We start from the raw sequence: 26,233 nt of genomic DNA on the forward strand, positions 1-26,233 counted from the left end.
GGGGGGGAACAGGGACAGGGCTGGGGGGCTGAGGGCCTGGCATGGGGGGAACAGGGCTGGGGGGCTGGGGGCCGGGCGTGGGGGGGAACAGGGACGGGGCTGGGGGGCTGGGGGCCGGCTGTAGGGGGGAACAGGAATGGGGCTGGGGGGCTGGGGGCCGGGTGTGGGGGGGAACAGGGACGGGGCTGGGGGGCTGGGGGGATGGGCGTGGGGGGGACAGGGACAGGGCTGGGGGGCTGAGGGCCTGGCGTGGGGGGAACAGGGCTAGGGGGCTGGGGGCTGGGCGTGGGGGGAAACAGGGACAGGGCTGGGGGACTGGGGGCCGGGTGTCGGGGGGCCAGGCATGGGGGGACAGGGACAGGGCTGGGGTACTGGGGTCCGGGCATGGGGGGAACAGGGACAGGGCTGGGGGGCTGGGGGGCTGGGGCCCGGGCATGGGGGGACAGGGCTGGGGGGCTGGGGGCCTCACAGGGCAGATGATCCACCAGGACAGAGCTGTTGTTCTCAGGGCAGGGGCCGGAAGTGGCCACTCCACAGTCACTGCTGTTCCCCGGAGTCTGGGGAGGCGAGGCAGGGCAGGGTCAGGATGGGCCCAGAGCCGGCGGGACTGAGTAACCGGCAGGTCGGAGATCGGGGGTCAGAGGCACCTCACCGTCACCTCCCTGGTGCCGCACCATCGCTTAATGAGGCTGCTGTTCGTCGCATTGCCGGTAGCACTGCTTGCAATCCTATCAGTGTCCAGCTGGGGGCCAGAGGGGTTGGGACCGCGTACTGGACCCTCAGGGCTCACCTGGGACCCAGATGCCCACAGCCCAGCCCGCTGTGCCCTCCCACCCGCTGCCGTGCAGGGCCCAGGATAGGGCTGGGGCACCGCCCCCACTCCCGACTCCCAGCACTCGCAGGCACAAAGGGCCCCCCGAGGGCAGCACCTTTCCTCACCTGCACGACCAGGTGTGTGAGAGGCTTTGTAAGCACCTTGAGGATGTCAGGTGCTTGCCCCCCGGGCTGCAGGTTGCCGGAGCCCAGAGCCAGGGCGCTGAGCCTCTCCAGCAGGGCTGTGGCGCTCTCCAAGGGCAGCAGGATCAGCACCGTAAGCCAGTTGAAGATCCCATGGACCGCCGAGCTGCCAAAGGCCCTGCCGCGTGGAGCACAATGGTGGGTGGCTCAGCTGTGGCCTTGCTTGCAGCCCCCGGCCCCCCCCACCCCGCACTCACCTCCGAAACTCATCCCGGTCCCCGGACTGTGCCATCGAGACCAGGGTGCTGGTGATGGACGTGCCCACGTTGACGCCCATGATGATGGGCACACACGCCTGGACGGTCAGCACTGTGGGGGTGCTGCATCAGCCTCCCGCACTCTGCCCACCCACCACCAGCCCGGGGTTGGGGAAGGGGGCACTCACATTTGGAGGCCACCATGCTGACCACGATGGAGGAGGACGTGCTGGAGCTCTGTACAAGGACTGTGACCAGCACGCCGATGACCAGTCCGGCCACAGGGTTGGACAGCACCACGTTGTCCTTAAAGATGTCTCCAGTCACTTTGCCTGTGTCCAGAGAGAGGTGCACTGAGGCTGAGCAGGACTGGCTGCCCGCCCCACCCCCAGACCCCCAGCACTCACTGCTCAGCAGCTGGAAGGCAGAGCTGAGGATGTCCAGGGAGCAGATGAAAAGATAGAGGTTGCCCAGGAGCCCACAGGCCTTGAGGAAGCCAGTGAGCACCCGAAGCACCCTGCTGGCCATGCTGAGCTCTGAGAACACAGGGCACGGCGGTCCTCAGCCAGCCCCCCCACCCAGCCCTGCCCTGCCCGGCACCCCTCCAAATCCCCTTCCTCTGTCTCCCTGCAGGGCAGGGCCTGGGCCCCCCTTCTCTGTCCCCGCACAGGGCAGGGTCTGGGTCCCTCCTCTGTTCCTTTGCAGAATGGCCAAGCCGACTGCCCCTGGGACCTCCCAGAAACCTAATGGTCATTGGGAGGGAGTAGGAGGGGCAGGCTGGGCAGAGGTGACTCTCATATCCAGACACGACAGGCAGCTGAGCTGAGGGACAAGCATCCCTGGGGTGGCGGTCTGCGCAGTAGGTTTCTATGTGGCCTGTTGAGGCCAACGTCTTTCCTGCTCTCTCTCCGCAAGGACCTCTCCACGCTCAGACCCTGGGGAGTCAGAGCCCCATTTGGCCAGTTGCCCAGCACCTCCAGACCTACCTGTCCAGGACTGGCCAGTGTCCTTCAGCTGAGGGAGGGCCCAAGGGTCCATTTCCCCCTCTTCCAAGACTGGGGCGGAACCGGAGGTCCCTGCAAGAGCCAAGGTGAAGTAGGGCCAAGGATACTCCCAGGTGGGGGCAAGAGGGCATGGAGGGGACTCTGGTGTAGGGGTTTGGGGCAAGAGGCAGGAACAGGAAGCAGAGAGGATAGGGGGCCTCCAGCTTGTCTGGCCCTGACCGGAATTGTCACGAGCCCCCATGGGCTCTCCAGGAGATGGGTGGGAGCCCCCTCCCCACTTACACAGAGCGTTGGATCAGGGGCTGGATGGGGAAGCAGAGAGGCGGGCTGAGGCCTGATGCCCTGGGGCTCCTGGTACCTGCATTTCCCAGACTCCGGTCCACCAGGCCAACTGTGTCCAGAGTAAGGGGGGGGACCTGGCCACCCGTGAGGGAATTCGGCATGGATTTCTGGCAGGGACAGACCCAGGTCCAAGCCTGGATCTGCTGGGGGCAAAGGCAGTTCAGACACGTGTCCTCCCACTGCCCCACCAGGTCCTGCTGGGGTCCTCCAACCGGGGATCTGCCTTCCCTCCCCACCCCTGCTGGCCTTGGAGATTTCCCGCTTCCTCCATCTATTGGGGGGCGGGGGGGGATGGCCACAGTGACCTCAGGCAGTTGTCAGGCGAGCCCAGTCCAGTTTCAGGGGCAGAGTCGAGGGGGCCCTGGGTCCCTGGCTCCCTCGCTGGTCCTGGCTGGAAGAAGACTTGGTGGGTGGCCCAGGGCACAGGGTGCTGGGTGCCGGAAGTGCCTAGGAGCAGGGAATCCAGTGACCTTCTTATCAGGTGTCATCAGGGACACTGCAGGTCCCAGCTTAGACTTTGGCATTTGATACCAAACGGTGACGTCTCCGCTTGATAAGGGCCGCACCCCCAGGGATGGGGGCAGGGCAAGGGGCTTGGGTCTCCCCACCCCACCTCAAGGCTCCTCTCTGCAACCCTCTGGGTCTGGATCCCCTGTCTAGTCTTCTCCCCCAGCTCCCTCCCAGTCCCTAGGGTCCAGGTCCTGGGCAGCTTTCTGTCACCCCTCCCTCCTGTCTTTCATCCTCAGCTCGGGGAGGCTCAGGGTGGGGCCTAAGCCCTGGGCCAGGCGGTCACCCAGCCCTTGTCCTGGCGTCCCGGGGCCCCCACCTGGTTCTAGAAGCTCCTACCTGTGAGGGTAGTGAGGGGGCACCTGCGGGGAGGAGACACAGGGCAGGAGCAACTGCCGGTCAAAGATCTGCTGGGTGCACACATGACCTGCTGTGTACTGAGCCCCATTAATGTTTACCCAGGAGTTGAGGCCCCCGAGGGGTACCTGTCATAACCCCAGGTGCCCGCCTTGTCCGCGTCCCACTATCCCCCTGGGGCAGGAGCTCCAGGCCCCCAGCTCAGCCCTCTTAGAGTGGGGCTTCTCCCTGGTTGGGCCCTGAGCCAGGCCGGGGCTGTTGCAGGGCTGTGGACGGGCTCCTTCCTGCAGGACTTCCATGAGTAGACGCCTATTGGACGTGACCAGACACTGCACGCTGCCTGCCCAGGGCAAGGCAGGATGCTGGTGCTCTGGCTGGTCGGCCTGGAGGCCCCTTGGAGAGTCTCCCCAAGCTCTGCAGACCTTACTATGGTCGTCCCTACCCCATCGGCGGGAGGGAAGCCCTTTGCACTAGGTGGGTGGGGAGGGCCCCAGTCCCTGAAGTCATCCAGTTCAGATCTGGGTTCAGGGCAGGGCTGGGCCCAGCAGAGCTCCCAGCGGGCTCAACCCCAGCGGTGGGCAGTAATGGTGGAGGGTCTTGCACCTCCACCTGCAAGTTGGGGGGGCAGGGCCCATCACCAGGCCACCCTGCTGCCCAGCCCACTGCCCACCCCGCCTGGACCCGCAGACGCAGTCCATCCTGTTCACTTCCACAGGAGAATGATCCTGACTGACCCCGTGGCTCGTGGGTGCCTCTCGGAGTCAGCCCCCTTCCTGCCACCCCTGCTGGGAAATGCTCCTCCCCCTCCCCCTTGGGCCTGGTCTCCCCAGGGGGCCTGCTGGCCACAGCACCCTGGTCTAGTTGCTGCCCACCAATCGCTGTGTTCCTGGGGGACTTTGCCCCAGAGAAGGAGGAGGTTTCTGAGTGTCCTCTCAGCAAATTTTCTTGTCCCTCCCTGTCCGGCACCCACTGCCCAGGGCAGGCCCAGCGGTCCCTCCCAGAGGCTCCTGAGAGACCGTGTGGCGGTTCCTTTCTGGATGGGGACGGGGATGTCGCAGCCTGACCTGGGGGAGGGTCTGTGTCCGTAGCCTCCAGCACCTGCACTGGCCCCTCGGAAGGGTCTGTGCGCTGGCCACTGTGAGGCAGGAGGAAGCTGAGGACCTGGAAAAGGCCTCGTGGGGGAGAGGCTCCGCTGAGCTGTGCTGCCTCAGGCAGGCCCCCACCCTCTCTGGGCCTAGAGCTGGCCCCGCCCAGGCCCTCTCCTTGGACACCCGTCATAGCAGGGACTTTGTGCCTGCAGGAGACCCTCCCGGGACGGTGCCCAACGCATAGCTGAGGCTCAGTGGGCTTTGCTGAATGAATGAACTTCACAGGGATGCTTTGCAAGCCAAGGATGAAGGGGGTGGCTCTGTCTCTGCTCTGGCTCCCACCTCTGGGACTTTTCATGGGGAAGGGGAGATGGGTTCCAGCATGAGCAGGTACAGACTTGGCCAGGCCCCGACCCTCTGGCCTGCAGCCAGAGACCCGTGGAGGCGTCTGAGCTGAGTCCGGGCCTGGGCGGGGCTTGCAGGTGACTCTGACAGTTGCACCCTCCCCCTGCACACAGTCAGGCTAGCTTGAGGCCCAGGAATCCCGGCCAAGATGAGCAGGAGGTCACCCGCTTCTCGCAGAGTCTCAGAGCACCAGGGGCACAGCCCCCAAACTTAGGCTGTGGTCTGGGGGCGTCCGTGTAGGGCAGCCCGCAGGGTGCTCCGCCCCCGGGCTGTTCTGGGCTGGCTGTGCTGCAGTTGGAGGTTCCTAGGTAGGGACACGCTGTGGGCAGCCTCTCCCCTGCCGCGAGAGGCAGCAAGCAGCACTCAGACCTCGGGGCTGCCGGGGGCGTCCCAGCAGAGGCCCCTGCAGCACCTGGACTGGGGGAGTTGGGGCTGGGTGCCCGAGGTGGGACAGAGCCCGGCCGGCTGCTGAGCGACGGCAGTGCTGCCTCGGGGGGCACAGGGGGCTCCACACGGGACAGCTCCCCCTCGGCCTTCACGGCCAGGAGGGTGGCCAGGTCGAGGTCCAGCATGCACCCCTCCGCGGGGTGTGGGTGTGCTCTGGCGGCACCGTGGGCAGGGACCCAGCGCTGCCCGTGGGCCGGCGTGTCCAGCCGCCGCACGCACGCCCGGTAGAAGGTGTGGCCGCGGTAGAGGCGGTGTGGCCGGTGCCCCGTGAGGCCGTAGGCTCAGTAGCAGATGATGCAGTCGCCCTGCCGGGACCCAGTGGTGTCCCCTCCTCGGAGACCCAGGCACTCTCTGGCTGCAGCATCCTGGGGGAGGCGTACGGGTAGCTGCCGCCCACCCTGCCTGCCTCTGAGACTGTCTTGCATGGTTGGGCCCTGACCCCAGGAGTCTGCCCCAGAGGACAGGAGCCTGGGCCTCTGCAGAAGGTGGGTGGTGCCGGGGAGGGTGGGCAGTGGCCAGCTGGGCAGCAGCCCAACCCACTGTTTGGTCCCTCTCCATGACCCTCCTGCTCAGCTCCAGGCCCCCCACTCCCCATCTGCCTAAGCCCCAGGCCTCTCTTACCTGCATCGGCTCTGCTGGGCAGCTATGCCCAGCCAGAGGAGGTCCGGGGGTTGGGGGGGCCCAGGGTGCCCTGCGGCTCCCTCCCTGGGGCTCGCATTACTGGCCGAGCACAGACGAGTCAGCAGGCAGGCAGGTGGTGGCCGGAGGCAGGCGTGGGCTCCCCTTTCAGCCACAGAGCGCTTGCAACTGGATCCACCAGCACCACCCACCCGTCAGGAGATAAGCCCCCCACCCCCCACCCCCATGCCGGGACCCAGCTCCACTAGTCCCCCACCCAGGCCTGGCTTCACAGCTCACCATGGCCCCTCTCCCCGCCTGGGCCAGCTAGACCCACCTCCACACCACCCCTACTCTCCTGCTCCCCCAACTTCCCGCTAGGAAATCCTTCTGGCCTTGACCTGGGGGATGCTTCTTTAACTCTTAGCTCAGGCATCACCCCTTCCAGGTAACCCGCCAGGATGCACACCGGCTCAGAGCCCTGGGGGTCCCGCTCTTCCGAAGCTCAGTCGCAGTGTATGTGTCCATGTTGATTTGTCCCAGCACCTTCCTCCTGCCTCGCCTGGGTCTGTCGTGCCCTCATTACCGGCAGCGGCCAGCTCCGCAAGGTGCCAAGGAGGTGCTCAAGCGCAGGTATGGAGATCCCCACTCACACACCGTGGCTAGCCCTGGTCGCCCGCACGAGGGCCACCTCCCCCCACCCACACACTGTGGCTAGCCCTGGTCGTCCACATTAGGGGCACCCCACGGCACGGCGGCCGTGACTGCGGGCACAGCAGAACGGGGTGTGTCAAGACTGGTCAGGGTGGGATCAGGACCCTCACTGCCCAGCTGGGAGGAAGCCAAGAACCAGAGGGGCTCCTCCTCAGTCCCACCACCCCGCAGTCCGCAGCCTCCCTGACTGGTCCATCGGGTTTCTGCGGCTGGCCTGGGTGGGGTCATCCTCTGGTGGAGGCAGGCCATGGGGCAGGGGCCGGAAACCTGGCCCACCTGAGGGCCTGCACAGTCAGACCAATGACATAGCTACCCACACCCAGAGGTAGGTCTTGCCTTGTGGACGGTCACCCTGGGTCAGAGGAGGGCTGGCACCAGGACCTGTCCATCCTGAGAGGCCAGCTCCGCCTCCTCCTCCGGCTGTCTCTGCCTGGCCCTGGAACCGTCAGAGTGCCCAGCGCAGGCCTTACCCCTCGGACCTTGCCCTGGCAGCCCAGCAGCCCCCCAGTGGTGAGGCGATGCCAGCGTCCAGCAGCTTAGCTCCCCACACGTGCCCCCGGGCAGGCATGTTACGCTGCCCAGACAGGTGGGAGATCTGTGTTCTGAGGGGCCGCACCGGCCAGCTCCTTTCCTGCTCCCCTCATGCAGGAGGGCCAGGCCCTGGAGGCAGGACGGCAGATGAGCAGCATGGCTTGGGTGCCACACAGCAGATGTTGAGGAATCGGACGTTTCATGAGGAACCAGAAAAACACCCCGGCTGAGGTAGGGCAGTGACTCACGCATGGGCAGGGCCTGGTGCTGGCTGCCTGGGTTCCTACTCCCAGAAATTTGCCAGAGTCAGTCCCACCTGCTGCGGTCCTGCCAGGGTGATCCTCCTCCTGGAGGCCTCTCTCGGGCTCCCCCCACCCCACCCCGGCTCCATGCATAACATCCTCCTACCGACTGACCCACTGCCTGACCTGTCTGCCAGCCTTGGCCTCAGCCCTAGGGAATGCAAGGCAGCTGGAACCCAGGCCTGGCTGGTGGGCCAGGGCAGGGGACACTCTCCCACCCCTCCGGTCCAGCCTCGGACAGACCCGAGACCAGCAACATGGGGTGGCTTCCCCACCCCTGAGTGTCCCACAGAGGCCGAGGCCCGCGGTATTGTGCAGCCCGGGAGCCCCTTCCAGGGCGCAGCAGTGAAGGACAGCAGCCGGGGCAGAGCTCGCTCCACTTTATTGCCTGGGCCGTGGGCCTCGGGGGAGGTGGTGGCGGCTGTCCCCCGGGCCATCCCAGCCGGGGCCGGCCGCTTGCCAGGGGCTGGAGCCGGGCGGTCGGCCTTCTCGGCAGGTAGGTGCTCCCGAGCAGGGTGCCAACGGGCCGGTGGCTGCCCCGAGGAGGAGGGCAGCGCTGTGGTGCCCGGGCCGCGGTGGGCCCTGTGGCCGCAGCGCGTGGCCTGGCGGGGGCTGGGCTAGGAGATGGAGCAGCAGCTGTGGCAGCGGCAGAAGCGAGGGCAGTGGCAGCAGGAACAGCAAGGGCAGCAGCAGCAGTGGTGGGCGATGTCGTCCCCGCGCCCGACGGGCGGCCGGCCGGCGTGGGTCGGCGCTGCCGGGCCCTGCCCACTCCCGGGGGCGTGGCCAGGCTGCAGCCAGGCCTGCCGGCCCTGGGTCTGGGCGGCCCCCTTGGTCCCCTTGGCGCCTTTGCCCTCTGGGGCCTCCTCGGTGGGCTGCAGGACCCGGGGGGGCTCCGAGGGGCAGGGCCCCGCAGGCAGAGGCTGCGAGCCCCGGGAAGAGGGCGCCACCTCCAGCTGCTGCTCCAGGTCGGGCCGCAGGTGAGCCCGGGGGATGCTGACTCGGGCATAGGGGTTCTTGACGACCGCCTCCTGCGGGTCCGTGGCCTGGCCTGGCAGGGGCAGACAGAGGAGACAGTATTGGCTCGGGGGAGGAGGGAAGCTACAGCCCAAGAAAGCTGCCCCCCACCCGCCGCGGGGCAGCCGGCCTGTGTGTCAGCACGCCCGTGCAGGGGCGAGCTGGGCGTGAGGGCCAGTGTGTGCCAGCCGCCCTCCCCGTACAGCGATGCCCTGCGATGGAGCTGCAAATGGGCCGGGAGGCTGGGGAGGCAGCTGGGCTGTGCCCACGGTTGAGCCCCGGTGCAGGGAAGCCCCTCAGCCCAGCACCCACCTGAAGTCGTGATGGCAGCCATTGACCCTCTCGTCCTGTGGGCCAGGTCCCAGTGCCTCTGAGGTAAGTAACTGGCAGCTAGCTGCCTTTTCCCTCCTGGGGAGGGGTGGGGCCGTGGGGTGGAGCTCAAAGATGGGGTTCCCAGGATCCCAGGAGGCCGGCTCGTCCAGCACAGAAGTCACCCACCCTTCCTGCTCTGGTGGGTGGTGGCCCCTGCCGGAGCTCCACGGGGCACTGACAGCCCGGGTGACTCAGCCTCCACGCATCTGGGGCACGTCCTCGGCCCTCCAAAGACCTGCAGCTTGCCAGGAAGGAGGGCAGGAGGCAAGCCTGCTGTCAGCCTCAGATCCCAGGCCATCACTCACGCACCTCGAAGCCCCTGCTTGAGGCAGAGGACAGAGGTCCTCACTTCAAGCAAAGCCTCTACCTGGCACACAGAGACTAAGGTGCTTGAGAGCACAGGCTGCTTGGAGGTTTGCATTTTTTAACCAATAAAGAAGGTTTGATTTACACACCTTTGCTATAACTATTCTTAAAATGGGCGATGCACAGGAGCTTCATTGACAAATGACACTTCTGGCTCATTTCTTTTTAGTATTTTATTTACTTATTTATTTGAGAGAGAGAGAGAGAGGACGAGCAGGGGGAGTGGGAGAGGGAGAAGCAGATTCCCGGCTGAGCGGGGAGCCCGACACGGGGCTCGATCCCAGGACCCTGAGACCAGGACCTGAGCCGAAGGCAGACGCTTCACCGACTGAGCCACCCAGGTGTCCCTTCTGGCTCATTTCTGAAACTGCAGTTTCCCTCTCCCTGGTGGGCTCGCAGACCGCAAGCTCCCCACCTCACCAGTGTCTCCACCATTGGAACTTACACCTCCTCCCACCTTCATCTGTGAGGGGGCAGGTGGCACCTGCCACATAGGGTCGCCGTGTTTTGTGGTGACAATGGATGTGAGCACTCGGGTCTGGGCCTGGCACTGGTGATCTTCCCCCAGAAGCATCTGGGCAGTAGGGTGGGGCCGGGACACGCACCCCCAGTCCTTGGTGCCCAAGTGAACCCCCAAGGAAGGGCGGGACCAAATCAGACGTGGCTCAGAGGCCGGGGTGACCAGGGTGGCCTGCATGAGGCCAGTCAGACCGGTCCGGGCACGAGTTCTACCAATGTGGCACCGGGTGAGGAGGGAAGTCCTCCCGGGGCCCGGGACCTCGCAGGTGTATGACAGATGCTCATTGCGCAGGCTCCAAAAGCCCCGCCCACTGCCCCTACAGGCTCCGCCCCTTGCTGCGAGGCGGAGGTTGGCGCATGCGCGCAACAGGCCTGGGGCGGCCGGCGAGAACTTTATTCCCCAGAAGCCTCCGCGCTCAAAGGTTTCTCTAAAGACCCGGTTCGGGGTCCGCTGGCCTTGGACGGTCCAGAACTCAGCCTGGGCGGCTCCGCTCTGACCCGCAGGGCTCCGGCTCCGGGGGCGTGGACTTGGGCGGGCTCGGGGAGGTGGGCCTGCACGGGGCGGGACCTCATGTCCAGGGGCGGGGCCTCATGTCCAGGGGTGGGGCCTGGTGGCCGATGCCTCCTTGGGTGCGCGCCCAGCGAGTCGCTGGGAAATTGAGCAGAACTGGAGGCCGAGGCTGGGTTCCTAGCCCCCCCCTTGGCCGGGGCTCTCTCAGTTGCCCCACCTTCACGCCGGGGCCCATTAGGGCCTCGCTGCCCATCCTGCCGGGCACCTGCTCACCTGCACACATCCCACACCCGCTCTCGCTAAATGGCTTTGGAAACTGATCCTGAGGTCACCCAGAGCTGCAAAGTACCCCTGTGGCCCAGGTTCGCTCCTCCAGTCCGTTTTGCCCGCGTGGGCTTCCTCACCAGGAATAGGGACCTCTCTGGGCTCTGCTGCCCTGAAGGACCCCCGGGGGAAGGCCTATAGCCAGGTGTAGTCAGGCCCGTACAGAGGAGAGGGGCGGTGGCCAGAGAGGCTGAGACTGTCCGGGGTCAGACACAGGGCCCGGTGCTGGTCACAGGAATGCTAGCATGCCATGTAGTAGTGGGAGGAGGTCAGGGGGTGGCACTGCGGAGGCCCCCCACCCCGCAGCTGTGGTCCCCTGCCCAGTGGTTGTCAACATGTTCTCTGCCTTTTCTCTCAGCTGAGGGCTCCCCACAGGCAGAGGGTATATCCCAGGGAATCAAGGAAGCCTGGCTTGAGGAGGAAGCAGAAAGGAATGGGGCCTCTATGCTGGGTGGGGTCAGGTCAGCACACAAATATGTGACAGCAGGGCACGTGCTGACCTGGTGAGATGCCTTGAAGGGCCACCCCACCCTGGGTGCGTGTCCTCAGTGGGCTGACCCGCTGGCCTGTCCAGGTGTCTGTCTGACCTGCACACCCCTCACCCCACCCATCTGTCCAGCATTCCTGCCCTTGGAGCCTTCTCCCAGCTACTGTCCCCCCTCTCCATCCACTCCTCGAGTATCTTGCTCACCCTCATGGTCACCTCGTCCTCGTTGAGCCCGTCCGCCTTGAGCACAACCTGGGTGCACTTGTGAGCGGGAGGCATGCGCACTGGGGACAGAGTGGAAGGACAGGCAGAGACCCTGACTCTCTGGGGGGACACCTGGCGGTCTCCCGGTGGGGTCCTGGTAGCCAGCTTTCCCGAGACCACCTCTCCACTCCTCTTGCCTTCCTCCCTCTGGTATTGTGAGGCCCCAGGCTTCGAAGAACAGGATTTCCCTTCTGGAATTGGAGGTGGGGATCCTTGACTAGGACCCAGGGTCGGCCAGTCAGGACTCGGGGTGGGAGGGTACTGGAAAGGGGCAGCGCGGGGGTCCTGGTCCACACGCGGCTCGCTGGGGCGGGCAACCCCGGGAGCGGGCGCCAGGCCCGCGGCGATGGAGGGGCGGCTGAAAGACTGGCCCCGCCCCGCGGACCCCGCGCGGGTCCCCAGACGGGGGGTGGCGCTGCGGGCGCGGGCGGGCGCCGCGCGCACTGCGGTCCCCGCGCCTCCGCCGCAGAGCGCGCCACGCTCCGCACGCACCTGCCGCCGCGCCGCGCTGCCCGGAGCCCCGCGCCCCGCGCCCCGCGCCCCTGGGAGCCGCCGTGCCGCGCCATCGCCCGAGGTCGCCGCCGGAGCCGCGGGAGCCGCCGGGCCTGGGCGCGCGCGTCGCATCCGGGCCTGCCTTTGAGACAACCTCTGCGGCGGCGGCGCGCGGCCGGGGAACGCCAGGCTGGGGCAGGTGAGCTCGGGCGGGGCGGGACGGACGCGGGTCGCGACTCGCCGCCCCTTCCCACCCGGGCAGGGCTTGGGCCGTGGGGGCGGGCGCTGGGGCGGGGGCTGGGTCCCGAGTCCAGCGAGGGTTAGGGTCAGAGGTCGGGCGCCCTGTCTTTTGTGCAGGGTGAGGGTGGGCCCGGGCGCTGCCCTCACGCTGTCTCTCACCTGCAGCTCGGGCCTGGTCCAGGCCTCTCTTCTGCTCCCGCCGCCGCCGAGCCCGCGGCCTGGGGCCTCCCGCAGCCAGGGCTCAGGCTAGCTGCCTTCCCTGGGCGCCCTGTCCTGGAGCCATGGGGCCCACCTAGCCCCTGCCTGCCCGGATGTCCCTGCTCAGGGACTGCTGACCTCCGCTGCAGGGGGAGCTCCCCCCACGCCCCCTCGCCAGCCTCAGCAGCCAGAGACCCTGGGTGAGCCCCTGGGCCAGACCTGCAGCCCAGGGCAGCCTTCCATACCCCCCTGCCCCCGCCTCCCTCCTCCTCCCCCACCCCTTCCTCCTCCTCCTCCTAGGACTGGACCAGAGAAGCCACTGGGGGGGGGCCCTGCCCCCCCAGCTCTCGCCGGCCGCCCCCAGGAGTCCTCGGGGCGGCCGGGGTCCCCACCAGGCCTGGCGGGACCAGGATGCTGCTCCCTCCCCTCCTCCCCGGCCTCACCCAACGCCCCCACCCACCCGAACACCCAGTCTAACTGGAGACAGCCGGATGCCGGTTGACCCTGGGCCCGAGGTGGGCAGTGGCTGGCCAGGCCTCCTCATGTCCTGCCTGAAGGGCCCCCATGTCATCCTCAAGATGGAGGCCATGAAGATTGTTCACCCTGAGAAGTTCCCTGAGCTGCCGGCGGCTGCCCCTTGCTTCCCACCTGCACCACGGCCCACCCCTGCTCTGGCACCCAAACGCGCCTGGCCCTCAGACACAGAGATCATCGTCAACCAGGCATGTGGGGGGGACATGCCTGCCTTGGATGGGGCACCCCGCACCCCTCCCTTGCCACGACGGCCCCGAAAGGGCAGTGTGGAGTTGGGCTTCCCCCGAGTGGCGCCAGCAGACGAGGTCATCGTGAATCAGTACGTGGTGCGGCCTGGCCCTGCCACCTCGGGGCCCCCCGCCACGGCGGCACCAGCTTCGGGTGAGCCCCTGGAGTGCCCCACCTGCGGGCACACGTACAACGTCACCCAGCGGCGGCCCCGAGTGCTGTCCTGCCTGCACTCGGTGTGTGAGCAGTGCCTGCAGATTCTCTATGAGTCCTGCCCTAAGTACAAGTTCATCTCCTGTCCCACCTGCCGCCGCGAGACTGTGCTCTTCACGGACTACGGCCTGGCTGCACTCGCCGTCAACACGTCCATTCTGAGCCGCCTGCCACCTGAGGCGCTGACCGCCCCGTCCGGCGGCCAGTGGGGGGGTGAGCCCGAGGGCAGCTGCTACCAGACCTTCCGACAGTACTGTGGGGCTGCGTGCACCTGCCACGTGCGGAACCCGCTCTCCGCCTGCTCCATCATGTAGCACCCGCCCGCTCGCCACTGCCCGCCAGTCCTTGCTCGCCGCTTCTTCGGGGATCCGGCCCTGCCCTGTCTCCCGTTGACCCCTCGCCCACCACAGCTTCTGGCCCCTACCCATGTGGCATTATCGCTGCAGCCAACTCCGCCATTAAAACTCTTTGCCAAAGTTTGCACCTTGTGCCCTGGACTGAAGCCTGCTCTCGTGGCCTGTGCCCAGGGCTGCGGCCCAGACAGGGTCCAACCAGAGGTAGGCCCGGTGCCGCTTGGGGTCAGCCTGCTCTGCTTGCTGGGGCCAGGCTGGGCCAGGCACGGCACTCAGGAGGGCTGGGCCTGGCTGTGTGTGTGTGTGTGCATGCGAATGCCCCACACGTCTGTGCAGAGCCAGCCAGCCTCCTGTGTGTGGGCAGAGGGCGGACGTGTCCTCTGCACTGGCCACTGGAGGTGGGGGCAGCTGCATGGGGGACACCTCAGTCTCTCAGGCTCCTGGTACCCACCAGACCCTCTGAGGTTGTATGGGAATGGCCTCTGAGCCAGTCTGAGCCAGGGTCGAGACAAAGGCTGCCTGAGACCATGGTGGGGTAGGAGGACCAGGGGCCTTCGATCTTGTACCCCACTACCTGGGCTTGGGAAGGAAGCTTTGTGGTGGAGGGGGGAGCGGAGGGTTGGGGAGAGCCGCAGGGCGCTGAGGAGGCGGTAGAGACGACGAGAACATGGTGGCGAGGTCTCGGTAGCAGTTGCTGTGTATTGAGAGCCATTTCTTGTTCAGCACGTCACCCACAAACCCGTGAGGTCATGCTGATTGTGTCTGTCCTTTAGATAAAGGTCCCAGGCTCAATGACGGGCGGTTACAGGGCACTCAGGGGCCTCGGGTCCGTGCTGTCCAGCCCCAAGGCCTAGTCGTTCGGGGACATGTGCTGGACACCTGGCCACTCGGGCCACCCCCTTGGGTCCTGACCCAGTGAGTGAGGAAGCTGTCTGTGGCCTGAGCTGGCACAGCAAGGGCCCCTCCCCTCCGCTGCCCTGACCTTCAGGGAAGACACACTGGCCCTCCTGTGGAACATGACATGGTGGGGACCCTGCAGCCCCTGCCCAGGGCCCCACCCTCCCCAAGGAGTCAGCTCAGTACCAGCCTTCTGGGTTCTCTTTTGCAGCTGCTGTGTCCCTCTTGCAGACAGGCCGGGTGGGTCAGGGAGAGGGGGGTGAGGACAGGCCACAGGCCTCCTCCAGCACTGCCCACGGGCACCAGCAGTTAGCGTCGGGCGGCAGGGTGGTTTGAAGTCTCTGGCTCCTGGGTAGGCCTGGCCCCAGACCCGGGTCTGGATTGAAGGCTAGTGCCGGGCTCCATCTCGGGCTTTTCAGTTTGGTCGTCAGGCCTCAGGGCCAGCCGGGGGCTCCCGGTCCGTCGGTGGCCAGGACTATCCGAGGCCCTGGTGGTGCCAGTGGCAGGTGTGATAGGCCCTGCTCAGTGACCAGAGCGGTCCAGCAGCACGAAGAGCAGCCCCAGCAGCATGAGTGGTGCGAAGATGAGCAACAGGCCCAGGAGCTCAAGGGCCAGCAGGCCCAGCAGTGCTAGGCGGCGGGTGCAGGGCCCTCGCTCCCGCAAGGCCCAGAGCCGGGCACCCAGGCAGGGCGGGCAGGGTAGGAAGGGCAGGCAGCCCTGGCTGCCCACGGGCCCCGCCAGGAAGCGTAGCTGGTAGCGGTGCTCTAGGGAGGCCCAGGGCCCAGGGCCCCGGCGGGGAGGAGCAGGGGGGGTCGGGGGCCGTGGGCCCTGCGGCCCATCTGCCTGCAGCAGTTCCTCCTGCAGCCGGCAGATCTCCCACTCAAGCATGGGTGTCTTCTGACGGCACAGTGGGCAGCACACCTGGCCCAGGCCGGCGCTGGGGGCTGTGCCCAGCAGCTGGTGCAGGCAGCCCATGCACAGGCCGTGGCCACAGTTCAGCAGGACCAGGCGGTGCTCACTAGGCCCGTAGGGCTCTGTGCAGATGGGGCACTCCTCCTCCCCCCACTCCCCTGCCTGCTCCCCAGCCCCATCCTCCCTTGCTTGCTCAGCCCAGGGGCAGGCTGTGGCCGTGGCCCCCAGCAGGGGCTCACTGTCTAGAGCCCCAGCACCCTGGCCGTTCCTAAGAACCTTACTGTCCAAGTCTTCCTCTGCCAGCACTTGGAGCGGGGGGGCTAGGCACTCCGGGCCCGGAGAGGCTGAAGGCAGACCGGTGCGTCCAGAGCTGCGGTCACAGGGGCCATGAGTGGGGGCCCTGGGGCAGGAGTCCGGATGGGTGGGCGGGGTCCCCAGGGTGGCGACCGGGTGGTCGTGGCTGTGAAGGTCAGTGTGGCCCTCTGGGCTCGGGCAGGGTCTGGCACTGACCTCGAAGCAGCCGCAGCCTGGTCCCAGAGCCCAGCTTCTTGCCCCACCCTGGAAAGTCACGGTCGCTTGGGCCCCAGTGCTTCTGCCGGCTCCGGGCGGGTCTTGGGCCCACGGGTGCCGTCTCCACCGGATCTGCCCGGGCCCAGATGTGGCCACAGCCCTCCGCTGTGCTCGCAACCGACGGACGGAGGGACGGACTCCAGGTAGCAGCTTTGTGGGTAGGCCAGCCAGCCTGACTCCTCCTACAGGAATTCCCCTCGGAACCCTGAAGGCCCCTCCCAGGGGCGGGGACAATGGCTGCCCCGCCCCCCGCCTTCCCACCCCTGCCGGGGACTGCTACTCCGCGGGCTGGAAAGGAATGGTCAGTTCGCGCCCTTCTTTCCAGGGCCCGCTTAAGGCTGCCCCCTGCTCGACAGAGCCAGGGCAGACCTTGTACAAAGTGGGCAAACAGCCGGCACACATCACAGTAGAATCAGACCCCTAAGTATTGCAGCAAAGATGGCTGAGCAATGGTGCAGTGCCCACCATGGACGGCTGTCCCCATCCAGACCCACTGTGGGCCACTCAGCCCCCCGAGGCACCACGAGCTGTCCCCATCCAGACCCACTGTGGGCCACCCAGCCCCCCGAGGCACCAAGACAGTCACAAGGAAGAGCAGATCAGAAGCAGCCACCCAGAGCCCACAATTTATTCCTGAGGCTTTCCAGGAGTGGGGTGGGGAAAGTCTGACTGGCTGGTGGGCCTCCTCCCACTGCTCTGGTCCTCACTGACTTCCAGCCTGAGCCCGAACCCCGTGAGGCCCTGAGACAGCACCGGGTGCTTTGTGGCAGAGAGTGACTGGGAGCCTGCTGCCCCTAGGGCAAATGGGGGGGTGGCATCTGGCACTCCCAGGGACCCTGCACCAGCTCAGAAGGCTCACTGGGGCTCCCTGCACCCCAGGTTCCTATGCTGTCTGGGAGCCCCTGATGTCCATCAAGTTGCCTGCTCCTTCCTGAGGCACCGTCCCTACGCAGGGTGATGCAGCCCAGGGACAACCCTGACCAGGACCCAAGTTGGGGCCAGTGGGGAAAGGCCAGCAGGAACCCTGGATGGGGGCAGGGTGGGGTGGTGAGTGGGCAGTGGCGTCAGGGCTGAGTATGGGACCCCAGGTGGACTGGAGTGAGGCTATGCAGGGGACAGTGGAGGAGGTGATGGTGGCCCCCCAGAGGGCAGTGGCTAGAGTGGCCGAGGCCGGCAGGACGGCTCCTTAGGCCCACGTCTCACTCTGGAAACGCAGCGTCCGCTGGAGCCTTGCAAGGTAGGTAGCTGCATCAGGGCCCGAGAGCCCACCCTGCTCCTGGAAGATCGATGTCAGGGCTTCCGACACGTCTGCTGGCATGCACTTGGCGTTGCTGGAGAGACAGGCCAGGAGAGCTCAGTGTGGCTGGGACCCCCGAGGGCCGGCTCCCACCCCCACCCAGCGGCCCAGACTCACCCTGCCAGGTAGAAGTAGGCACCCTGGCGGTCCAGCAGCTCCCATACCAGCGGCCCGAGCTCTCGTAGCCGATGCTGCACATACACCTTCCGCTCCTACAGGGAGGTGGCAGGGGCTGGGGAGGTGAGTCTGCATCCTGGCCCCTTCCCCTTCCCTCCCAGCACACCCACCTGTTCCCGGGAGAAGGCCGTGAAGAGTGTCAGGCAGCCCCTCCCCTCCAGCTCCGTCCACTCAGCCTCCCAGTAGAAGTCCTGGTCGCGCAAGCGGCAGCCAAAGAACAAAACGTTTCCTGGGGGAACACAAGGTGGCCTCTAGGCTTGGCCCAGTCCAGCCCCAGCTGCCGCCCTGCCCGAGATCCTGTGTGCTCACCGCTCTGACCCTGGGCCACGCGCTCCTGGACAGCTGCTCGGAAAGGGGCCACGCCAGTGCCAGGGCCCACCATGATTACAGGTGTGCCTGGTGTCTGTGGGAAGGTCAGGCCCCCAGGCCGCACCCACAGCGGCACCTGGACAGGTCCTATGGCAGGAGAGAGGAGGCATGAAGAGGCTTCGAGGACCAGGGCCCTAGCCCAGGGCTGGCCGTGGTGCCCAGGGGAGAACAGAGGCCCCGGGCCCAGTCCTCTACGCCCACCCTCCGGAAAGCAGGGGCCACCTTGCCCAGGATCCAGCGACGCCAGCCAGGAGGAGCAGAGGCCCCGGCGGGGCTCCTTGAGGCGGGTCTGGTACTGCACCACAGCCACGAGAATCTGCAGCCTCGAGGGGTGAACCTGGGGGATGCATGGTGGGTGCCCTGATCCACTGCTGTCCCTGACTGCCACCCCGGCTTCAGGCTGCACCCACTTCACCCAGGGCTGGTCCCAGACGTGGGGTAGATGTGGAGGGTCGGGGCGACCTCCCAACCTATATGCCTGTATGCAGCATGGCCCAGCGTCCCCGCCCTGGGCTCTGCCCCACAGGCCCTCACCAGCAGAGAGGAGGCGATGGAGAAGGCCCGCGGACGGATCGGGGGGATGAGGTCCAACAGGTAGTCTGCGGGGATGGCTCCAGCCGTGTGCGGGAAGTCGCACAGTACCTGGGCAGAGACAGCCTCACATGGGCTTTGGCCAGCATGGCCCCGCCTGGCTGTGGCTCAGAGCCCCGGGCCTGCCCGCCTGCCCACACCTGCTCACACCTCCAGGATGGTCCTGCGAGGCCGGTTGCAGTAGGAGTACAGCTCCTCCTGACCTTGGGGGGAACTGAAGTGCAGCAGCTTCTCCCGCTCCAGCTCATGGGGAGAGAGACAGGCCAGGAGCTCGAAAAAGGAACGGCGGGGCACGCTGGCGATGTCCAGGTAGTGGGACACAAGGTGCCTCACGGAGCAGGGCTGGGGCAGCCGCGCAGGGCAGGGCACACCTGCAGTGGGGGGCAGGACCCGGGGGAGGGCTGAGCATGCCAGCAGACCCCACAGGGTGGGCAGGACGGGTGGCCACGGCCGGGCCTCCCCTGGCCCCTGGCGCTCACCTGGCTCCCGGGGCAGCAGGGTGAAGTTCTGGTCCGGGTCCAGGCCCAGCACCTGGCAGAACCGCTGGGTGTGGCTGGCCGCGTTCTCGGGCTGGATCAGCACCACGTCACCAGCTGCAAAGCTGTGTGGGAAAGCCGCCGGGAAGAGTGAGACGGGTGTGGGCAGGGCACCGGGGGTACAGGGGAGGATGCTGGGGGCACAGAAGCAAGAGTCCAGGGAGGGCTGGGGTGAGGGGTCCTCGGATGGAAGTGTCTCCCTGCCGCCTGGCCCGCACCCCTCCACCCTGCTGAGTGCCTGCTCTCCGGCTTTGGGAGCAGACCTTCTGCACCGCCAGCCACGGCCCCCCAGCCTCAGCACCCCCAGCCACGGACCCCCCAGCCATGGACCCCCAGCCTCGGCCCCCCCAGCCACGGACCCCAGCCTCGGCTCCCCCAGCCACGGACCCCAGCCTCGGCTCCCCCAGCCACGGAATCCCCCAACCACAGACCCCCAGCCACGGCCCCACAGCCACGGCCCTCGACTGCCCACCTGGTGTCTCGGGCCCCTCACCTGAGCCCGGAGCCCGTGATGTCGAACTCCATCAGCCGAACGTCCTGGAAGTGCGAGGGGCCAGTGACTCTCTGGTTGGTGACCATGGGTGCCAGGAAGGGCTGCCGCTCGGACGGGGGACCTTGAGGGTCTGTGCCGGCCACGCGCTGCCCCTCAGAGCACACCCTGGGGGCCGCCGGGAGGAAGTGCAGTGTGAACTTGGAGGGCAAACTGTGGAGAGGGCACATGCCGGTCAGGTTGCCGGTCAGTCTGCTGGCAGGGCCTCTGGCCGCTCCACTGCACCTGTCGGCCCACACTCACGGGACTCCGGCGGGGATCGTGCCAAGGTCAAGGGGCACGGGGTACAGCCCCAGCACCTTCCCCCATAGATCATGCAGCCAGGGGTCGACGGCAGCATCAGGCCTGGGGAGAGAGCGTGTGAGGGCTAGTCTGAGGGGCCCCTGCTCCTGGCTGGGCCTGCAGGGCAGCGCCCCCCCCACTCCACTCACCCCAGCTCATGCTGGTCATCGCCCAGGCACACGGGCAGGAGGGCGCGGCCCCCAAGCTGCAGCAGCCGACGGTGTAGCTTCTTGGCCACAAAATTGAACCTTTGGAGAGAGAGCGAGGCTCGGGCAGGCCCCAGCCCCGGGGCTGCAGGGCGGCGAAGGGGAAGCAGCCCCAAACGAGCCCACAGCGCCTCGCAGGGAACGCTGTCAGCAGGAGGGGCTCCCCACCCCCCATCCCCCTCGTGCCTGTGTTTGCACCGCCACGCACAAGTGTCTACGGGAGGCACAGAACAAAGCTCCCCCGCAGAGGAGTGTCACACCGCTGCCATCCCAGCCCTCCTCCGGCCGCACCTGGCTTTGGAGGCGGCGGCACCCACCCTCCCTCAGCCCCCGCGCCACACAGGTGGGGGGTTTCCACGATTCAGTGACCTGACGACTGGCATACCCTTAAATGCAAAGCCCTTGGTGCTGCTTTAGGAAGGAAAAGCAACAGTACCCTTAGCTTAGGACACAGATGTGTCCTGAAGATCTAAGAGGTGGTCACTCCACCATACTCAGGGAAATAGTGGGCTTGGGGGTGGCTCCCAGGGGCTGGGGGCCTTCTGTGCCCCTCGCTTGTCCCCACTGCACTGCTCTCCGTGCTCTTTGTACGCCCAAATATCTCCTGACTACGCGCTTTCCTAAGAGTGCGAAGAGTCAGTAGGCCTTTGCTGCCCTGGGTCTCATGTCCACCTAGGATGCTGGCCAGGTCCAGACATCACCCCCTGCCCTAGAAGACATCCCCACTTTGCTGCCCTGCCAGCCTCCGGTCTGTACCCTGCACACCCTTCGAAACCTAGCTGCTCCCCAGTGGCCCCTGCGGAAGCAGGATGTGCAGCCTGGTCCCGGCCCAAGGTCCAGCAGGAGCCCTGGCGGCCCAGTCACCCGTCCCTCTACAGGACGCTTTGTGCTCAACCCCGAGGACAGTCCCTGTGGGCCAGCAGCCCTCCTGCCCCTACTCACTTGGCGTATGAGGAGTCGCCGAGGCCCAGGACAGCAAAGTCCATCTGACAGAGGGAGGTCGGTGGCAGATTCTTCCGGAATATGAACCTCCAGAAGTTCTACAGCCAGAAGAAGCCAAGTTAGAGGCCCTGCTCTAGACGACCAAGGTCCCAGGGTAGGGTAGGGAGGAGGTGCATGCTGGACCCACCCTGCTCCTCTAGACCTTTGTTATTAAAACAAGACCGGTTTTTATTCTATCAGGATGGCAAAAAAAAATTGGGAAAAGGCACAAAATCATAAAAAACAAAGTTGCCCGGGGGGCGCCTGGGTGGCTCAGTAGGCTGAACCTCCGATTCTTGGTTTCAGCTCAGGTCTTGATCTCAGGGTCGTGGGATTGAGCCGCATGCCAGGCACCACGCTGCTCAAGATTCTCTCCCCTCCCTCTCTCAAGTAAGTAAATCTTAAAAAAAAAAAAAGCAAGCAAGCTGCCCCAGAGCCACCACCAGAAGGTGGAGCTTCACCCCATCCTGGGCAGAGGGCTCGGAGAGAAGGCTGCTGGGGTCCAAAGCGGGGAGGCCACAGCTGCTGCCTGCCCCTCCCCAGCTCTCCCCAAGGTGGGGGAAGCCCCTGCTTCTGCTCGGGTCTCCCCTGGGCACAGCTACGCCTCCGCACCAAGAGTCCTGTGTCCTGAAGGCCCCTCCACCCCCAGCTCTGAACCCCAGGCGGCCACAGGCACCCCGCGGCCCCCCAGTGGTCCTCGCCCCCCCTCGGTGGAAGGTGAAGTTTCTCTCCCTTGGAGGCCCCTCCGGACCCCGAGTTCCCATCAGCGTGCTTGGTACTCAGTGCTGCCCCCTCGGCTTCCCACCTAACTCGCTGTGCAGGCTGAGGACCCAGAGCTGTGCCTTCCCCGGGGCACTCTCATCCCCATCGTCTGGCCATCCCAGACCCCCAAGGTCACAGCCCGGTGCCTCTCCTTCCCACCGGGGGGCACTCACGGTCCTGGGCCACTCTGTCCCAGCCTCCAGAGGCACTTTCCCAACACAGATCACCTTCAGCCCGCGGGGGCCTGAGCCCTGGTGACACCTACTTGTGTGCGGTCCAGGACTTGAGCTGCACTCCACCTCCCTTCTGCTTCTTAGCTCTAGAGACAGAGGCCCACTGGGGTGGAGGGACCCTGGCCCTGTCCAGGCACAGCTCTGCCCACTGGCCCTGAGCCACCCCTGGCCTCCCCAAGGACTGTGCTGCTGGGGACTACACCCGCTCTGCCTCCGGGGACCTCTCCTGCGCGCTCCTCCTTAGAGACCGGTTTCCGGAAGCCTGCAGAGAACGTCCTTCAGGTGCTTGCTGAGAAGCAGCCCAGCGAACATACACTTCTCACAGCTCTGCATCTGAGCATGCCCAGGCCCTCCCTTCACAGGGACCGGCAGGTTAGCGGGCACACTTCCACGGGAAATCCTCTTTCCGAAGAGCCCGAGGCCCTGCTCCAAGCTGGTCCAGCAAGGCCTCGGGGGCCGAGAAGCCAGTGTCCTCCCGTGCCCTGCTGTCTGTCCCCAAGAACTGCAACCACCATGACGTGCCTGGTGGGAGCCTTTCCATCCAGGTAGGCCCTTCCCAGGCGCGGGCGGGCTCTCTCCATTCTGGGACATTGTGTGACTCTCTTTAGTCAGTTTCTTCCCACTCTGTGGTTCACCTTCTGAGGTTACTCGAATGACCTTAGGGTTTGGATTTGTGTCCTAGCTCATTTTTTGTTACACATTCCAGTAGAATGTCTCAACTCCACTCTTTGATCTTTTCAAGTTTTCCTGACATTGTTTTCAAGAGCATTTCCTCTGTTTCCGGGTTTGTCCTGTTTCTGTGCTCTTGTCCCATGGGTGCCGGGTTCTGGAGGGTCTGTCCTGTCTCTGCTCCTCCAGGTTACGTCTGCGCTTGTCTTGGTCTCTTTCAGTGGCGTCCTTCCCTGAGGGTGTGGTGGTTCTTCACAGTCCCCTTGGACTTAAGAAGCTGACAGAAAACCGTGAGTTCGGGCCTGTCACCCAGTGTGGGTTTCATGGCCAGGATCCTGCTGGGTCTTCTGCTGTGGTTACTCACTTTCCCGACAGAGGGCTCCCCCTGTCCGCTCCCTGGGAGCCCGTGCCTGACCTCAGGGTTCTGAGGACCAAGGCAAGGCAGCCAGCATTTAGTACACAGCTGGTCACTAAGCCGGGTCTTCAGCAGCACCCATGCCCCCTCCTCCGTGTCCCTGGGACCTCATTCTGCAGCCTCTCCAAGGAGCCTCCAGGCCCTGCTGTGGTTGGGAAGGGCTCTCTCCTGTCCACCTCCATGGTGGGGTCTATGCCTGCCATCTTCCTTGTCCACCCTCATCCAGGGATGACCATCACCTCCTTTGTGCTGTTGGTGTCTGATATCCAGTCTGTACCCCAGCTGACCTCCTAGAAGTCTTTGTCTCCCCTCCCCTCCCTTGCCCTGTGTCTTGGGTATCCACCCTTCACCCCCTGCTTTTGATCGCCAGATTTGCCTTCTCTTCTGTCCCTCTTCCTGTCTGAGGAGACCCCTCCTGATTGTGCTGGGGTCTCAGCCCCAGGTCTCCTATATCATTCCCGCTGTGACCCTGTTCTTCAATCTTAAGCCTCTTTCTCCCCCAGTCTCCCCACTCCCAGCATTTAACAGGTCTCTCTCACCTTTTTTTTTTTTTTTAAGATTTTATTTATTTATTTGAGAGTGAGCAAGCAAGCAAGAGAGTACAAGCTGCGGGGGAGAGGCATGAAGGAGAAGCAGACTCCCTGCTGAGCAGGGAGCCCGATGCAGGACTCAACCCCAGGACTCAGATCATGACCTGAGCCGAAGGCAGATGCTTAACTGACTGAGCCACCCGGGTGCCCCATCTCTCTCATCTTATTAATACTTTCTTTCCAACCCCTTAGCCCCAATCACAGCCAGAATCTTTTGTTTCCTGTAGGCTCCATGTTGGGTGCGGAGTTTAAACTCACAACCCTGATATCATAACCTGAGCTGAGATCAAGAGTCAGACACTTAACCGACTGAGCCACCCAGGCGCCCCTTTTGTTTAATGTAGAGACATTCTTAAGATTCTCTCTACTCACTTAGTTGTTGACCCCGTGACTCACTTCTCTCCCTGTGAGTCACTGAAACTGCTCTCCCCAAAGTCACCAGCAGTCCCTTTGCTGATAAACCCTACCAATGCTGCTCAGGCCTTATCTTACTTTACTTCTGTGCAGCTTTGAGTGCTGGAAACCTTCCTCTCAGAAGTCACCTCTGTGCCCTTGACCTTGGATTTGGTACACTCCCTCTTTTTGCTGCTGGGGCCACTTTCCTGCCCCTCACAGGCTTTCCTCCACCTCTCATGCCCTTGGTTTTCAGGGCAACCTGTCCCAGGAGAGAGGGAGAGCTTCCTTTCTCATGCTTCACCCAGGATACTTGCTAGGAAGTAGCTCGGTTGGAGCTCCATACCAACCTTGCATCTCGACCTGGATGACTCCTAGCACTTGACCTCCCTGGTCTCTATCTCTGTGCCTGGAACTACCAGCTATTCTGGTCCCCGAGCCCGAATCCCTGTTTGATTCCATGTCCTCTCGATTCTACCCTGACATCTCCGGAGTGTGTCTATTTTTCTCTACTGCCTCCACCCTCCTGGTCCAGGTCTCCAGTCTTGCCTGCACTGTGCATACTCTGGAGCTGTTCTTGCTCTCCTATAGCCTGTCCTCCCCTATTGACAAGTGGCAGTTTTGCTAGAGTACAAATGTGACTGTGTCACCCAGTGGATTCCACAGCCCTTCACTTCAAGTCCATCCACCTTACTGTGGCTGCTGGGCTCCTTGGGATCAGGTCCAGCTTCCTGCCTCTCTTCTCCCCTCCCACCCTGATGCTCTCCTTGGCTCTGTCCTGCTGAACTGCTTTCTACTCTTCCCAGAGGTGGTCTTTCTCCTCTGCACAGGCTTCTCCCTCTTGCCTGGCCAGCCTCCACTTATCCTCAGGACTTAGCCTACACGCCTTTCTTCTCGAAAGCTCTCCCTGAGCCCCTAGGCTGGGCTAGACAGCTTTTATGAGTGCCCCCATGACATCTGGTACGTTCCCTGGCAACATGTATCTCCTAGTATTGTAACTGCCTGTGAAAGTTGTTGCTTGTGCTATGAGGTGAGCTCCATGAGGACAGAAATAGGTTCATGGCTGGATTCCCAGCACTAGATCATGCCTGGAATAGAATGTGTACTCAAAAGATGTTCAAAGAACTGAAGAATGTTCTGGGAAGGTCCACCAGTTTTGAAATACACACGTAGACCCAGACCTGATTCATACACAGCCCTGGAGAAAATATTACAGGTTAAAATGGCGAACAAGGCTATTCGGTGGCCTGTGAAGAGTTTATTAGGGAGGACAGCCAGAGCCAGAGCCCCAGCTCCATCCGAAGATACCCTTCCCAATCCATAGCTGACGTGCAGCAGCAGGTAGAGGAGGGCAAGTGTTTATTGTGCTTCTGGGGCTCTCCAGGCAAAGCAAAGAGAGCGAGGGTCCAGGGCAGTGATCTGAGCTCCCGAGCAAAGAAAGCCTTCAGGTCGGCCTTACCTTCATGTTGTCAGGGGGATCTCCTTGGCCTGTAGTTGCACAAACAAATATCACCAGGGGCTCATTAATCAGATTCACCTCAACAAAAAGACACACGTGTAAGACCTCGGGCTGTAACGACGAGGCATCCTCTCCGCAGCCCGGCGCCCTCCCTCGCTCACGGCGGTCGGACAAAAGGTCTCGGCGAGCGCCCGCGAGCGGCCGGCCGGCCCTTTTCCCCTGCAGGTTCCACCCTCCCACCTCGCCTGCTCCCTCGCTCCACGCGCCGGGCCAAGCCACTGTCCCAGGTTCTCCCGCCCCCTGAACCCGCCGTGAATGAAGGGCCCGCCGTCAGACAAAAGGCGGCGCCCCGCGGTCCAGGGCTCGGAGGGAGGCGGCGCCCCCGGCCGGCTCGGTCGCCCCGCCGAGGCCCCAGGGCGCCCTCACCACTGAGTAAGAGTCCAGGGCCTGCACCCGGCAGTCGAGCCGCCGGCGCCGAGCCTCGCGGCCCAGCCGCTCCGACGCATCCTGAGCCGTGCCCGTCTGGCTGCCGAAGAGCACCAGAAGGCCCGGGCTCGGCATCGGGACGACCGGGAGACGCCCGCACCCACGCACCGCGCCGGCCACCGCTCCCGCAAGCCTGGGCGGCCCTGACCGGCGAGGACTTCCGGCTTCCGGCGATGGCCGGAAGTGACGCCCTCAGGCCGCGCCCGCGGGGCAT

The 26,233-nt window shown here is 65.0% G+C and overlaps 5 protein-coding genes across 6 annotated transcripts in view; 1 reads left to right on the top strand and 4 right to left on the bottom strand.

Annotated features, from left to right (window-relative positions):
- Positions 1-2,661, bottom strand: part of SLC34A3 (solute carrier family 34 member 3) — a 5,489-nt gene extending 2,828 nt beyond the window's left edge. The window contains exons 1-8 of the mRNA XM_035016620.1: positions 2,577-2,661; positions 2,201-2,290; positions 1,622-1,750; positions 1,403-1,546; positions 1,215-1,326; positions 940-1,135; positions 653-742; positions 470-557 (exon numbers count right to left, since the gene is read on the bottom strand). Coding sequence (XP_034872511.1) covers positions 470-557; positions 653-742; positions 940-1,135; positions 1,215-1,326; positions 1,403-1,546; positions 1,622-1,750; positions 2,201-2,290; positions 2,577-2,661 — 934 coding nt within the window. The remainder of the gene's footprint in view (positions 1-469; positions 558-652; positions 743-939; positions 1,136-1,214; positions 1,327-1,402; positions 1,547-1,621; positions 1,751-2,200; positions 2,291-2,576) is intronic.
- Positions 2,662-5,280: 2,619 nt separating this feature from the next.
- On the bottom strand, positions 5,281-5,789 carry RNF224 (ring finger protein 224). The gene is given in 4 exon segments (XM_035016551.1): positions 5,281-5,420; positions 5,423-5,490; positions 5,492-5,540; positions 5,543-5,789. Coding segments are annotated over 4 exon segments (504 nt in total).
- Positions 5,790-8,146: 2,357 nt separating this feature from the next.
- CYSRT1 (cysteine rich tail 1) lies at positions 8,147-11,952 on the bottom strand. The gene is made up of 4 exons (XM_035016552.1): positions 11,772-11,952; positions 11,327-11,406; positions 9,225-9,282; positions 8,147-8,673 (listed from the first exon to the last, which is right to left on the bottom strand). The coding sequence occupies exons 1-4, from the start codon at positions 11,950-11,952 to the stop codon at positions 8,147-8,149; spliced, it is 846 nt and encodes a 281-aa protein (XP_034872443.1).
- Positions 11,953-12,644: 692 nt separating this feature from the next.
- RNF208 (ring finger protein 208) lies at positions 12,645-13,835 on the top strand. Its single transcript, XM_035016621.1, has one exon. The coding sequence runs from the start codon at positions 12,808-12,810 to the stop codon at positions 13,603-13,605; it is 798 nt and encodes a 265-aa protein (XP_034872512.1). The 5' UTR covers positions 12,645-12,807; the 3' UTR covers positions 13,606-13,835.
- Positions 13,836-16,633: 2,798 nt separating this feature from the next.
- NDOR1 (NADPH dependent diflavin oxidoreductase 1) lies at positions 16,634-26,182 on the bottom strand. Of its 2 annotated transcripts, none has more exons than XM_035015373.1 (14): positions 25,960-26,182; positions 25,534-25,611; positions 20,974-21,071; positions 19,975-20,073; positions 19,787-19,888; positions 19,487-19,696; positions 18,937-19,058; positions 18,608-18,828; positions 18,401-18,508; positions 18,089-18,203; positions 17,807-17,953; positions 17,608-17,726; positions 17,438-17,532; positions 16,634-17,354 (listed from the first exon to the last, which is right to left on the bottom strand). In XM_035015373.1, exons 1-14 carry the CDS (start codon positions 26,092-26,094, stop codon positions 17,210-17,212), a joined length of 1,794 nt encoding a protein of 597 aa, XP_034871264.1. In that variant the 5' UTR covers positions 26,095-26,182; the 3' UTR covers positions 16,634-17,209. The 2 variants fall into 2 exon arrangements, with proteins under 2 accessions (XP_034871264.1, XP_034871265.1); XM_035015374.1 differs by having other exon boundaries at positions 25,534-25,562; positions 25,960-26,153.
- Positions 26,183-26,233: the final 51 nt, after the last annotated feature.

This window comes from Mirounga leonina, unplaced genomic scaffold (genome assembly GCF_011800145.1).
Source record: "Mirounga leonina isolate KUSES-001 unplaced genomic scaffold, KU_Mleo_1.0 Mir_170, whole genome shotgun sequence".
NCBI classification, from domain to species: domain Eukaryota; kingdom Metazoa; phylum Chordata; class Mammalia; order Carnivora; family Phocidae; genus Mirounga; species Mirounga leonina.